Below are 15,192 nucleotides of genomic sequence, written 5' to 3'. Positions count from 1 at the left end.
CCCTGCTCCTGCCAACCTAGCAGTTCGAAAGCACGCCAGTGCAAGTAGATAAATAGGTACCACTCCGGCGGGAAGGTAAACAGTGTTTCTGTGTGCTGCTCTGGTTCTCCAGAAGCGGATTAGTTATGCTGGCCATGTGACCCGGAAGCTGTACACCGGTTCCCTCGGCCAATAAAGCGAGATGAGCGCCACAACCCCAGAGTCAGCCACAACTGGACCTAATGGTCAGGGGTCCCTTTACCTTTACTTTAAAGCTGGTTTTGGCGGTGGAGGGGTGGGGCTTCAGTTTTGATTACGTACAGCACAGCGGTCTTAGAAACTCAAGATAGATAAGCTAGGTGCCAAAGACCACCTTTAAACCTAGGTTGCGAGAGCCGCAACGGAATGTCTACTCGCTGGGAGGTTGGACTAGATGACAAGATGTCCCTTCCAAGGCTCAATTCTATGATCTCAACAACATTGCTTAACTGTGGCCAACAATTCATTTGGCCCGGTATGCAAGAGGGAGAAAAACACACAGTGGAAATCGAAAGACAGAGGTTTTAAAACTGTGGTTGCCATAGGAGTGAACTCCTAGGGGCCTGGGTCCTTTAGTCCCCCCCCCCAAAAAAACTGAGGGAGCTGCCCCCCAAGTTGATAAGCATTGCCATTTAAATTGTGTCTTGTGATCGATTATGCATGGCGGGGCTTACCTAAGAAACACGCACACCCGTTTTATTCAAGTTGGCACCCCTAGTGACCGTCAACCAAGTACCCAGAAATCTCCATGTAGTCGCAATTAGACCCACACCAGGAGCAAAATGCACCTGGTGCCTGGGAAATTCTAAACACTACAGGAGAGGAGCTGGGCGTGAGGATTTTAGCCATTCCACACACACACACTTTGCTCAACATAAAACCAGCCACCTGGCTCGTCCTACATGGGAAAAGCAACAGGCATTACATTTAGACAATTTTTTTTTCCTGGGGGGACGCAGGGGTACGCATGCCCCTAAACATTTTGTGAATCTAAGTTTGGCCTCATTGATGGGCAGTATTTCAATATGAGTAGGAAAATGAGAGTACTCCTAAAACATTTTTTTAGGAAAAAAAAGGCACTGCATTTAGGTTTCATAATCTAATCTTACCACCTTCTTCCTCCCTTCCTAGTAAGCACACCTAGAATTAAAATCAGTACGTAATTTCATGGACATCTCTAGCTCTTGTTTGTTTTATTGCAACTGATCATTGCAACAGAATACCCTAAAGTATGAAAACACACAAGGGGATGTTGACAGCAAATGGTCCCTACAGAATTGCCTGGTAAACAAACCACCTAGACTTCAGCAAACAGCTTGAAGCAGTTGAAATTAAGACAGTTTGCATCTTCATTCACACGTTAAATCCAGTTCAATGCAGCACCCAGGCTGCTCAGTTTAGCTCAAATACAACCAAGTTCTAATATCTGCTTAGTTTAGATCACCGTTTCCCCTAGGCCTGAGTTTAGGCCAGTTTATTTACCTGATCTACCTGTCAGGGCTGTTGCAGGTATAAAAATGGGACACAGCTGTATACGCTACCCTGAGCACTTTGGCGAAAAGGTGAGGTATATATTAAATAAGCTTTTAAAAAGTGAATAATGAGGTTTCACTGAAATCAAGTATTCACTGAAATCAATATTTCAAGCTTTAGTATAATTCATTTTATTATTTTGAGCATAGCAGTTTAACTGGGCTGTAAACCTTGAACAGGGCAGGCATTAGTACGTCTATTTTGATCCTTAAAAATATTTATTTTCTTAGTTGAGTCAATATTCCTAGTGCCTTTTTGTCTTTCGGTTCTTGTGGGATGACCTTTGTGGTTTTGATTACCCTAATCCTAAACAAACTTGCTTGTAAATTCTACATAGTGAATTCACCTGGAACGTCTTACAATAGGCAACCACACATTTATTGCAAAAATCCAACCGGGTTTTTACATGTTTCCCCTTCTGACCACCTTTATCGTTAACCTTGGTGAATTTTGTTCCTGGTCTGCACACGAACGCTCACAAATCCTTGCAAAAGTTCAGAAGGCCAGCTGTCCTCTGTGTTCGTTTGCGTGTGAAAAAATCAGTGCCTTAAATCAACAGTACTAATCCATTATGTTTCAGGTCGGGGGGGGGGGGGAGATGGGGGTTAAAACAAACTTTTGCTTATATCCACAAAAACTTGGTAACTTAAAGGGGGCCAGGGGGTGGCAGGGGTAAAATAATAATAGCTTTGCTACTGTGACATTCTTACACTACTAGACACATGCAGGCCCAAGAAAGTTCAAACAATATGAAATTGACATATATAGAGAGAGATTTTCTGCACCTCTTGCTACAGGACATACAGTGTAACCCTTAAAACTTAATTCTGTTTGCAAAAGGATGAATGGGGGGGGGAATAAATAACTCCGCTGAAGTTGCCATTTTTAGATAAACAGGTCCCCAACCAACCTAAAACCAACTCAACAGACAGGGGCCAATATCCTGTTCGATATATCTGTCAATAAGAGAAAAACACAGGCGCCCCCCTTCAACCAAACGACTCGACTTTTTCCATTACCTTAACACTGGATCTGCTGGTGCGAGACTCCCCCTCCATGTTGTCCTGTTTGTCTTTCTTCGAAGGATTAGTCCTCAACTTGTACGTGGAGGTGCTGGAAGATTTAATGAATAATCCAGAGACCGGGTTGCCTTGCTGCTGTTGCTGCTGCTGCTGCGACGACGAGTTCGAGTCCTCCGTCTCTTTGCTACTGTGATAAACCACCCTGCTGTCTGAGATGTGGATGCTGGGAGCGCAGCCCATGGTGGCGGTTTTCAAGCCGCTAGTGCTCAAGATTACCTCGTCTCCTTTTTCTCTTTTCCCCTTTCCTCTTTTCCTCTTGGGAAAACGGGCTCCTTGGTGACTCCTTTCTCTTAATAGTTCGTATCTGGTTCCTGATCCACGGCTTCACTCCACATCGTCAGCTGTTCCTTAGGCAGAAACCCCAAACCCAAAGGCGCATGGCTGGTGGCGGATGAGAAACTGGGGTGGGGGGCGCGCGGAGGGGCTTTCTCCCCCCCTCCTCCTTCTGACCCTACAAAACTGATTGTCTTGATGATCTCAACCTCAGAAAGTGGGTTAAAAAGCGGGGCTGGAGGGAGCTGCGTTTAACTGGCAACCTCCCCCCCCCCACCAAAAAAAGTCAGTTGAAAGAGGGGGGGCAGAGAGAAAGAAAATTGGGGAAAATCCCCAGCCTCCCTCCTCAGTCTTCCTGTTTAATTAGAAGCCAGATCCATGCCAGAATGTACTAATTCTCGGCCCCCTTCTTAGCACCTCAAAAAAAAAGTATTTTCCCCCACGTTTGTATTCCTAGTGTATTGCAAATTACATCGAAGTAAGTGGGGGCTCTCCCCCCCCCAGCCCTACCCTTCCACACCCCAAGCCCCCCCGCCTCCAAGCCCCCCACAAGTGGGTCGGATATTGCCTTCCACCCGAAAGATTAAAATAAATCAGTTCCCAAGTGGGGCTTCCTGGACGGGGGGTGGGGGCGAATAAAGCCCCCTCTGGTGTTATCGTGGGAACCTCATGAAGCGCCCATCAAATTCATCTTCCTAGCCAAACGCTTCCCCCTCCTCTTCCTCCAGCACCTCTTTCGCAACAGCTGCGCTTGAAAACCTGTAAACGCGTTACGGACATTCACACGTTACTTCCTCTCTTTTCTTCGAAAAGGGCTTCTCTTCCGGACTAACTCTTCTTCCTGGAAGGTTAGGGTTAAAAAAGAAGGCGCTTCTTTCAACCCAGCAACGGCCTTCCATTCAAGGGGCACCGGGAACCCCCCTTTATCCCAAACACACACCCCCAAAAAAGAGGCGAGAGGGAAGCTTGCAAGCGGAGCGCATCAACCCGAGGCACGAGCGCCGATGCAAAAGAAGACCCGTAGAAATGGAGAGCATCTTAATAACTGCACCCTTGGGAGAAGGCGCGCGGGTGGGGGGGGTGGAGCAGGGGCAGGGTCGAGCCCAGGAGAGGAGCGAGGATTTCTCCGTCTTCCTCTTCTCTTCCCTTCCCCCAGAAGAGCAGCAGGAATTGTAACAAACACAGAGAAGGTTAAGTTTTTCACAAGGAAGAAAAAAACCCCGAGATTCTCCAGCCGGTAGCCGACGTCTCCTCCTCCGTTTCCATTTTGGTTGTGTGTTTTTTTTGAAATGTGGCTTTTATTCTGCGCCAAAACGGAGCGCGCGCTCCCCCCCCCTTAAAAAAAGGAGTGAAAAATGAAAGCAGAAAAAGGAGAGCGGGGAGTTCCGATCTGCGTGGAATGAATTAAAATGGCGAGAAAGGAGGGAAGCGGAGAGGGTTCTTTTTCTAATATATATTTTTTAAAAAAATCCCAGGCGCGTGGGGGCTGCTCGCCTCTTCTTTTTCTCTCTTCTGCTGCTTCTCTCGGCGGCGCTCCCGGCGAAATCTTTGCAGCTGCCGCCGATTCCGCAGCCCAGCCGCGCACTCGCCTCGCCTTCTCCTCCCCAGTAGCGAACGAGGCTTCCCGGCTTGCACGATCTCCCCCTTTTCAGCACCCTCCCTCCCGTAAGAACCCAACACCTCCAGGGAAAAAAAGAAGAAGACGACGAAAAGGAGGGAGGAAAGAAAAAAAAAAAGGAAGGGGAGGAAAAAAAGAAGAAGATCTGCCCGGGAGTTTGACAGCCCCGGCAGGCTCCGCCGCGTCGCAGCCAATAAAAGCCCCCGCCAGCGCTGACCTCCAGCCTTTACTGGCGTCAATGCAAATGAACGGAGAGGGCCAATGTGGCGCGGCGCGCCCGGCTGGCGGCAGAGGAGCGAACTTCAAACCGGCTTCTTGCGCGGCTCCTCCTTCTGCACTCGCTCCTGCCCGCGTCGCCGCCGTTGCTGCTTCGGATCGGCAGCCTGCCTGCCTGCCTGCCCGGCCTGGGGGTGGGTGGGTGGGCTGACTGACCGGCCGGCCCTCTCGCGCGCAAAGTAGAGCGCAGGAAACGGAGGCGGAGCTGGCCCTGCTGGAGAGGTTTTTACGCACGGCCTGTAGGAGGGCGGGGATCGGTTGCCCCCGGGGCAGGGCTGCTGGGGTAAACGCCCGGGGGCCCCCATCCCGACCCCGCTCAGCGGAGTGGGCAGCAGGCCCTGGCTGTTGAAATCCGCGCATGAAATCAGTGCGGATCAAATGCGTCGCTTCCCAGGAGAGGTGGCTGGTTGGCCCGGGTGAGCTCTTAACTCTTCCATACCCTCCAACATTTCTCCCATGAAAATAGGGCCGTCCTATTCCATAATTTTGGGTTCATTTATACCCCACCCATCTGACTGGGCTTCCCTAGCCCTCTGGGCACCTTTTAATATATATAAAAATATTTTTAAAATAACATAAGCATAAACTACTTCCCTATACAGTGGTACCTTGAGTTAAGAACTTAATTCGTTCTGGAGGTCCGTTCTTAACCTGAAGCACCACTTTAGCTAATGGGGCCTCCTGCCGCCGCACAATTTCTGTTCTCATCCTGAAGCAAAGTTCTTAACCCAAGGTACTATTTCTGAGTTAGTAGAGTCTATCCTGAAGCTTATGTAACCCGAGGTACCACTGTACAGTTCTGCCTTCAGATGGCTTCGAAAGGTTGTATACTCCTTCACTCTGGGGTCACATAACTCCATCCCCTCCAACATTTCGCCAGTGAAAATAGGGACATCCTCAGCATAGCTGTCAACTTTCAGATTTGAAAATAAGGGATCAGCAACCTCGAAAATAAGGGATCAGCAGCCTCACCTGTCCCGGGGATAGTCTACGGGATATCTAACAATCCGGGATAGGAGTGGGAAATGGCGCTGGAATAAGGGAATTTCCCGCAAAAAAAGGGAAGGTTGGCAGCTATGGTCCTCAGGAAAAGTGGGACATTCCAGGATCAAATCAGGAACCGGGACAGCTTTTGCAAATCCGGGACTGCGCCTGGAAAATAGGGACACTTGGAGGGTCTGCCTTTGCCTGACACAGAAAGTGGTGGACCCTCCCAACTCTCACCTGGCAACTTTCCTTTCTTCTCTCAGTCTGCAGACGTCTTTTCCCTTCCCTGCCTCTCACTCAGGGTCCTTCATCAACCATCGCTTTCCTCTGTGGACGCTCAAAATGGCCCAGAGCAGAGGACACCAAAGGAAAACAAAAGTTAAAGAGAGAGAGGAGAAAGAGAAAAAGAAGGAAGGGATAGAAATCAAGAAGACTGAGCTTGGATAGCTCAGTTGGTTAGAGCGTGGTGCTGATAACCCCAAGGTTGCAGGTTCGATCCTGTATGGGAAAACTGCATTTCAGAGGGTTGGACCAGATGATCCTCAGGGTCCCTTCTAATGCTACAATTCTTTGATTCTAAGGTTGTATAATTGTTTTAAACAGTTTCTAGTATTGTGCTTGGGTGTTGTAACCTGCCCTGGAGCTTAGGGTGAAGGGTGGGTAATAAAAAAATAAAAGAAACTTTTGTCGCATGGCTATCCTGCTCTTCCTCCCAAATGAGCCCCAGGCAGTGAGTATGTCTGTAATAAAAATACCATTAACAATAAAAACCCATCTGAAACACGTAACCGCCATGAAAAGCAGGAAAACATAGCCGGTCATAGGCCTGCGGAAGCAGAAATGTTCTTACATCTTAGCAGTTATTGCAGCAGGAGTTGGAGAATTTTATTTCTGCCTGGGGCCACATTCCCTTGAGGGGAACCTTCTGAGGGTTGTATGCCAGTGAGGAGGGGGCAGTGGGTGTCAATTTTGGCTTCTTATAATAGGCTGGTTTTGACACACATTTCCACAACCCTCTGGACCCTCCAACCCAGGAAGCAAGAGGCATGATTGGAGTTCAAGGACAAATTCCAGCCAGGCAAAAAACACCCCCACTACAAAGCAAGGAAGGGCTGTGGCCTAGGAAGAGTTTCAAAAGACAGAGAAGTGGCCTTTGGCCCCCAGACCTGAGGTTCCCCACCCCTGATCAAAAGATGCCCCCCCCAAAAAAGAAATCCAGAGTTTAGAATTGTCTCACTGCACTACTGGTTTCAATACTCTGAATACTTGGGAGCAAACCAGGTTAAATTCGCTGCGACTTATGGGATGTTGCTGTTTTGCAGTCTGCAGCAATAATATTTTTTTAAATATAATTTTCAGGGGTGTGGAATAGTATTGCCAGATTTTCATATATATCTACATACACATACCTGAGCCCCCTGGCCTTTTAAAACAGCTTAATTGGCAGAGATTGCCAAGTGTAAAAAGCTTTACTTGGGGATGGGGAACCTGACACCCTCCAAATGTTGCTGGACTCCAGGTCCCATCAATCCCAGCCAACCTGTCCAGTGGTCAGGGATGATGGGAAGTGGAGTCCAGAATTGTCTGGAGGTTCTCTACTTGATTGGTGGCAGTGATGACTACCAACTTGGTTTGGTTTGGGAAAGGATTCGATAAATTCATGTTGGATAAGACTTCTCAGTGGCTGTGTTGTGCCTCCACTTTCAGTGGCACTATACCTCTGAAAACCAGTTCCTGGGAATCGCAAGAGGGAAGAGTGCTGCTACACTCAGGGTCCTGTTTATGGGCTTCCCGTAGACATCTGATTTGCCACTATGAGAACACAATGCCTTTACCCTGAGCCAGCGGGCCTCTTGCGTTCTGCTTTACTTGCTGATCTCTGCAGATCAAGTTGCTCCTTAAAAGGCACTTGAACAGATATGGGCATAGCCAGGGAGGTGCAAATCAATAAAATCAGTCAAAATACATAGCTAACTGAGGTTCTGTGTCCCCCCCCCCTAACAAAAGGCCTGCCTCCCCTGACAAAAATCCTGGCTATGCCCATGGGAGCAGACCAGGCAGGGTGTTGTTTGTTTGCGTTTCTGACAAGTTGGCAACCACCATCCACCTCTTGGTCCCTTGATTTTGTAGGCTCAATTTCTTCATTCAATTATTCCAGATTATTTATTTATTCATTAATATTATTGCTATTATAATTATTACAGTGGTACCTCAGGTTACATACGCTTCAGGTTACATACGCTTCAGGTTACAGACTCCGCTAACCCAGAAATAGTGCTTCAGGTTAAGAACTTTGCTTCAGGATGAGAACAGAAATCATGCTCCAGCGGTGCGGCAGCAGCAGGAGGCCCCATTAGCTAAAGTGGTACCTCAGGTTAAGAACAGTTTCAGGTTAAGAACAGACCTCCGGAACAAATTAAGTACTTAACCCGAGGTACCACTGTATTATCTATACTGCCCTTCATCCAAAGATCACAGGGTGGTTTACAATATAAAAACACAAAAACGTCTGCCATATTAAACAAAATACCACCTCTCCCGGTTTAAAAGGCTGCATATTGTTTAATTGCCCAGAGACCTGGGAGAAGAGGGATGTTTTTGCCTGGCCATCTATAAAGATATGTAATGAAGGCGCCGGAAGAGATTCTTTGGGGGAGAGTGTTCCTCAAGAAGGGAGCCACCACAGAAAAGGCCCATATTCAAGTTGTCACCTTCCAGGCCTCTAGTGGAGGAGGCACACAAAGAAGGGCCTCAGATGATGATTGTAGGCCCCAGGTTGGTTCATATAGGGCAGTGGTGGCCGAACATGGCCCTCCAGCTGTTTTGGGACTACAATTCCCATCATCCCTGACCACTGGTAGCTAGGGATAATGGGAGTTGTAGTCCCCAAACAGCTGGAGGGCCAAGTTTGGCCACCACTGATATAGGGAGAGGGGGTCTGTGAGGTTTTGCGGTCCTGAGCTGTTTAGGTCTTTATTATGTCAAAAGCAGCACTTTGTATTAAAAGCTAATTGGCAGCCAGTGCAGTCAGCCAGGATTGGAGTTATATGCTCAAACCATTTTGCCCCAGTGAGCAACCTGGCCACTAAATTCTGCACCAGCTGAAGTTTCCAAACGGTCTTCAGTGGCAGCCACACGTACATCACATTGCAGTAATCTAACCTGGAGGTTAAGGTTAAACCACAGAGCATAGGACTTGCCGATCAGAAGACTGGTGATTCGAATATCCACGACAGGGTGAGCTCCCATTGCTCGGTCCCTGCTCCTGCCAACCTAGCAGTTCAAAAACACGTCAAAGTGCAAGTAGATAAATAGGTACCGCTCCAGCGGGAAGGTAAACAGCGTTTGCTCTGGTTTGCCAGAAGCGGCTTAGTCATGCTGGCCACATGACCCGGAAGCTGTACGCCGGCTCCCTCGGCCAATAAAGCGAGATGAGCACTGCAATCCCAGAGTCAGTCACGACTGGACCTAACGGTCAGGGGTCCCTTTACCTTTACCTTTAACCTGGAGGTTACCACAGTGACAGAAGTTATGCTATCCCTGTCCAGAAAGGGGCCACCAACCGAAGCTGATGAAAGGCACTCCATGCCACTGAGGTCACCTGATCCTCAAGGGGCAACAAGGGATCCCAAAATAACCCCAAGCTATGGACTTGCTCCTTCAGAGGGAGCGTAAACCAATCAAGAGCAGGCCACCTTCCTCCCATCTGGTCTAGGGAACCCCCTACCAACAGTGCCTCTGCCTTAATCTGGATTGAGCTTCAGTTTGTTGGCTCTCATCCAGTCCATTACTGAGGCAAGAAAACGGTCCAGCACATCCCATGCCACACCTACAGATGTAAAGGAGAAGTGGAGCTATGTGTCATCACACCCCATTTAGAAGCTCTCCTCCCTTCGGCACTCATGACTCCTCTTTGAAAGAGGCAGATGTGAAGCAAGATTGTATTAAAAGGGCTGGGTCCTTTTCTCTTAGCCACAGGCCAAAAGAAAACCCGTCATGTGATTAAAAACAAAAACTAGAAAATAAATACATAAGTAGTGGCAGCTAACACAAAGCACAAAGCAGACTCTTGGGGATGGGGGAAGAAATATGATTCAGTCTGAATATGAATCTGTCTAATTTATGCTTTCTGAAAAGCTACGTAAACCAAAATACACCCTTCTTTAGAAATCCACGCATCTCCAAATTTTGCAGTGCAGTCCTCCATCTAAGTCATGTGATGTGCAAATGCAAAGGTGATACGCACTTAATAAGCAGTATATTAGTGTATAGAGTATAATGCATGTTAAGGAGAATACAGTGGTACCTCGGGTTAAGTACTTAATTCGTTCCAGAGGTCCGTACTTAACCTGAAACTGTTCTTAACCTGAAGCACCACTTTAGCGAATGGGGCCTCCTGCTGCCGCCGCGTCGCCAAAGCACGATTTCTGTTCTCAACCTGAAGCAAAGTTCTTAACCTCAAGCACTATTTCTGGGTTAGCAGAGCATGTAACCTGAAGCGTATGTAATCTGAAGCGTATGTAACCTGAGGTACCACTGTATAAATATTAGGGGAGATATACTTTGCAAATGTGTGTGTATTAGGTGAAATGGGAGAAATTTGCACATCAAACATATATAAAAACCATAGAAATGAATGTACTACACGGATAGTTTGGAATAACGATCTCTAGTTAAAGGCTGCAGTTTTGTTTTGTTTTTAAAAGGAAGGTCTTCAATAGGCAACAGAAAGAAAATCGAGTCTCATCAAACAATCACTTTTCAGACGGTATTCCAGAAGATAGGTGCTGGCACATTAAAGGCCTGATTCCTACACTATACGGAGCAATTCTCTGCAATTTTGCTTAATATACATATTTTTGCACACACACAAACCACCCTAATAGAATGTATTTTTCCATGTTCATTTCTGTAATACACCCATGCACACTTTTCCCTAGCATACACATTTCGCTTGAGAACTGCATTACAAAATTCAGAGAAGTGCAAATTTCAGAGGATAACTGTTGCGCTAGCTCACCTGCTTTGGAAAATGCGGACTTGGTGAGTTAAAACACAAAGTGAAATGCAAATTGGTCCTCTGCCCCTACCCTCCACACCTGAGGCCAACAGGTCAGCATGGAGAGCTCAGGGCAGGGCCGGCAACACACACTGTTCCAACAGCTCAGCAAGTGCCCAGCACTCGACAGAAAAGTTGCCAATTTCATCCGGCATCTTCTGAAGTGGTTAGAAATGTCCTCTAAATTTAACCTTGCTGGGTTTACTGTTCTTTTCCCAGGGATAATTGCCACCTACCTGAATGTTTTGATTAGTGATAGCGATAGGTACTTGTGGTTATGTTCCCTGGGAAAGCCTGCATAATTATAGTGTACACAAACGCTGACGAAGTGGTGTCTGGGGCATGCGGACAACCCATCGAAATCCAAAGCTGTAATAGGCTGCATTTAAGGAAAAGGAAGGTGGAACAAACAATGCAGAAAGAAGGGGTATTATCCAGGGCAAAGGTGAAGAGCTGTGCCAATCAGGATAGAGCAACCAGTGAAGAACGTGTGGCCCTCTACTTGCTGATGGGCTACAGCTCCCATCAGCCCCAACAAAGCATGGCTGATGGCCAAGGATGATGGGCGTTGGAGATGATGGACTTTTCGGAGCTAGTTGACCTGACTGGAAGAATCCGCGACCAGAAAGGAGTTTCAAGAGGACTGGAGGAAATTTAAGGACTATTTGAATAAACATTGTAATATAAAAAATTAGAAATTACTTGAAAGAAACAAATAGGCCTAGGATTAAACTAAGTTATAATTAAATAAATGGGATTTAGAATGTTAAGAAAAGTGAATAAGATGGACTATAATTGGAAATTGTTTCAGTTTAATAATGATATTGGAAAGCTGTTACTTTTAATTACAAGGAAACTCAGAAGGGAGGGATTTGAGGAAGTCAACCAAGATGTTTAAAAGGTTGGATTTGGGAAGAATTAAGTTTGTTGTTATTGTTTATCTGTTTATTGTTCCCTTTTTTCTTCTGTTTTTGTGTATCATTTTGCTTTGTGGTTTGTGCTATCATTGTGGAAAATCTAATAAAAATTTATTTATTTATTTTTAAAGATGATGGGTGTTGGAGTCCAACAGCCTCTGGAGAGTCCCAGATTCCCTGCCTCCTTCTGAAAGCATTGAAACCAGATCAGTTTAGATCACAGTTTCAGATGCTTCCTTGGACAGGAAACTCATCAGGGTGGCCTTGAGCAAATCACTGTCCCGCTCCTATGCATTATGTTTTTATATAGAACAGTAAAACTGTGAGCTTCCCCAAGTGGTGTTTTTAATACCATAAAGGCAGGGTATGACTCCTTTAATGCAGGCATGGCCAAACTTGGCCCTCCAGCTGTTTTGGGACTACAATTCCCATCATCCCTGACCACTGGTCCTGTTAGCTAGGGCTTATGGGAGTTGTTGTCCCAAAACAGCTGGAGGGCCAAGTTTGGCCATGCCTGCTTTAATGCATGCACACATAATTAATAACTTGAAATTAGGATTGATTCGATTTCCATCCTGCATTTCTTCTGTGGAACTCAAGGGGGCAGAGTTCCCAGGGAGTCTCCCTTCCAGGGCTCAGACCAGAGCCAGGCCTGCTTAGCTTCAACAAGGTTCCTGCGTCATGTGCCTCCATAGCCTGCTTTCTAACCAAATGAACAGGCATCACCTTAGAAAGAAAAGGCAAAAGACAACAGCGTAATATATTTTATTTTTGCACTGTTAAGTGGATTCTGTGTTGCATGTTGGGGTTCAGGCTGGATCCTGGATCAGAAAAGGCTACCAATATAGTCTACTTTGAAGGATAGTTGTGAGGATTATTTAAAAATAAAAAAAAAAAATGGGACAACCACCCTTTGGAATTCCTTTCACATATCAGATAGGAGTTGGCTCTATTATCTTTTGAAGACCTTCCCTTTTCAACAAGCCTTTGAAATGGGGCTTTTTCTCCCAGCCTATATTGAAATTGTTTTTATATATGTTTTTGTTGTTAACTTGCTTTGGGATTTTTTTTTTTTTGGCAGCAATTCATTCCTATATAATATATAATATAATAGGTATATGTCACCTTGAGCTCCTTAGAGGAGGGGCTAAACAAATAAAGAAAAGCGTAAGGTCCCAGGACAGATCACAGCAATTTAAAAATACAATATTAAAAGCAGTTTAAAACAAAAAGCACATGAAGTTTTAAGAGTAAATGCAATTCCTTAACATGGTCCTTAGTCACTTTAAGAGACGGGATTCCTGTACATTCCAAACTGCATCATATGAGACCTGCAACAAAATGTTGCAGCATGGAGAGCTTCTGTTTTGATACCAGCAGTGCTTTAAAAAAGAAAGAAAGAAAGAAAGAAAGAAAGAAAGAAAGAAAGAAAGAAAGAAAGGTGCCAGTAATCACCATTGTTACAGTAAGTGCCACACGTTGGGGGAGGTGCCGGTACTGGGTACCGTTGAGTACCTCCAAAAGAAAGCAATGGGAACCAGCCCTTTTATTTATGTACACAGTATTTATTTTATAGCCTGTGGAGGGTCACGATACTTAAAGCGTTTCATCTGTGTGCATTTCCAGTATGGACTGACCTGACCCTCACTTCCTGGACTAATGTGAGGATTAGGATTCGGTTATCCAGCAGTTTTAGCTCTTCCTGAATGTTCTGAGCCAGCTCTTGGCTCTGAAACACTATCAAAATACATTTTAGGAAAAATCGAGTTTTAAATGCAAAATCCGCTGCTTTAAACAAACAAACAAACCACAGCTTGATGTTGGAAATAGGATGCAGTGAAATTTATACATACGAAAATGACAAGAATTGGAAATAGACTGATTCACTCATCCCTACAACACAGCAACATTGTGCTGGGCCCAGCGATAGCTGAAGGCAGTGCTTTTCTTCTAGAAAAAAGGGTGTTGGTACTGTGTAGCCTTGAGAACCCCCAGGGAAAAGCACTGGTTGAAGACACCCCAAATCCTGGACTCACTCCTACAGAAATAATCATTTCTACACAGTTTCAGAAGAATATATCCCATGCAATTAGTTTATATAAGCCACATCCCGAAAATATATTTTAAACCACACACACATGAATTCACTCTGGAGTCTCATAATTAAAGTATGCCATAAAGCTTTTGATTTCGTTGATGCAAACTACTCTGTTTACTCCTGTCATCTACTTACTATAAACTCAAGCCGCCTCACTAATCCCCCTGCTTTGCTGCCTTTAATCATATATACAGAATCATATATACAGCACATTTATTTGCACGTTTACTCAGAAGTAAATCCTACTGTGTTCCATGACGCTCACTCCTTAGTACGTGTGTTTAGGATTGCAGCCTCGGTGTACCCTAAATGCTTGCCTAAATTTAATTTCTTTGTTGTCCCTATCCAATAAAGTTGTAAAGGAAAGGGATAATTATTTACCTTCTTTATAGAAGGCAATGAAAATACTGGCATTGGAGGCCATGCAGTGGATACCAGAAGATTTAAAGAAGGGGGTGGCAAGCTTTTTAGACCCGTGAGCACATTTGGATTTTTGAGAAAATGCCACGGGTTCTGCTCTGGACACTTTTCTCCCATTGCCCCCAAATTAGCCCCACCCAGAGAGAGATAAAACATGCACACATTTTTGATTTCCCAAGGGAGAATGAAGCTGAGCCTTGAAAAGCACATAGAGCTGGAACAGGAAGTAGGAAAGAGTGGCATACTTCCAACTTCCTCCTTCAGTTCGATGTCTGATTCTCTCCCGCTTGGACTAGTGCAATGTGGGGCTACCTTTGAAGGTGACTCAGACACTACAACTCATCCAGAATGCGGCAGCTAGATGGGTGACTGGTAGCAGCCACCGGGACCATATAACACCAGTCCTAAAAAAGCCTACATCGGCTCCCAGTACGTTTCCGAGCACAATTCAAAGTGTTGGTGTTGACCTTCAAAGCCATAAATGGCCTCGGTTCAGTATACCCAAAGGAGTGTCTCCACCTCCATCATCCAGCTCGGACATTTGAGATCCAGCTCCGAGGGCCTTGCAGTTCCCTCACTGTGAGACATGAAGCTACAAGGAACCAGGCAGAGGGCCTTCTCGGTAGTGGCACCCGCCCTGTGGAATGCCCTCCCATCAGATGTCAAAAAAGATAAACAATGTTTTGATTTTTAGAACTTCAGGGAAGTTTTTGATGGTCGATGTTTTACTGTGGTTTTAATATTTTGTTGGGAGCCACCCAGAGTGGGCAGGGGTAGGCAACCTAAGGCCCGGGGGCCAGATGAGGCCCAATCGCCTTCTCAATCTGGCCTGTGGACGGTCCGGGAATCAGCATGTTTTTACATGAGTAGAATGTGTCCTTTTATTTAAAATGCATCTCTGGGTTATTTGT

General features: G+C 45.9%; 1 protein-coding gene across 5 annotated transcripts in view; it reads right to left on the bottom strand.

Moving 5' to 3' along the window:
* Window positions 1-15,192, bottom strand: part of PDE8A (phosphodiesterase 8A) — a 170,294-nt gene that overhangs the window by 133,390 nt on the left and 21,712 nt on the right. For 3 of the 5 annotated variants that reach the window (XR_014541641.1, XR_014541642.1, XR_014541643.1), the window contains exon 1: window positions 2,571-4,931. The exons of 1 other annotated variant lie outside the window; for it this stretch is intronic. Coding sequence is in view for 1 of the 4 variants with exons in the window: in XM_083586420.1 (XP_083442546.1) it covers window positions 2,571-2,813 (243 nt within the window). In the remaining 3 variants the exon portion in view is untranslated. Of the gene's footprint in view, window positions 1-2,570; window positions 4,932-15,192 lie in introns of those variants that run through there. One more of the 5 variants, XM_083586420.1, reaches the window with a different exon arrangement.

Source organism: Podarcis filfolensis, assembly GCF_964270895.1.
Source record: "Podarcis filfolensis genome assembly, chromosome: 14".
Taxonomy (NCBI): domain Eukaryota; kingdom Metazoa; phylum Chordata; class Lepidosauria; order Squamata; family Lacertidae; genus Podarcis; species Podarcis filfolensis.
This window is presented reverse-complemented; position numbering and strand designations above follow the sequence as displayed.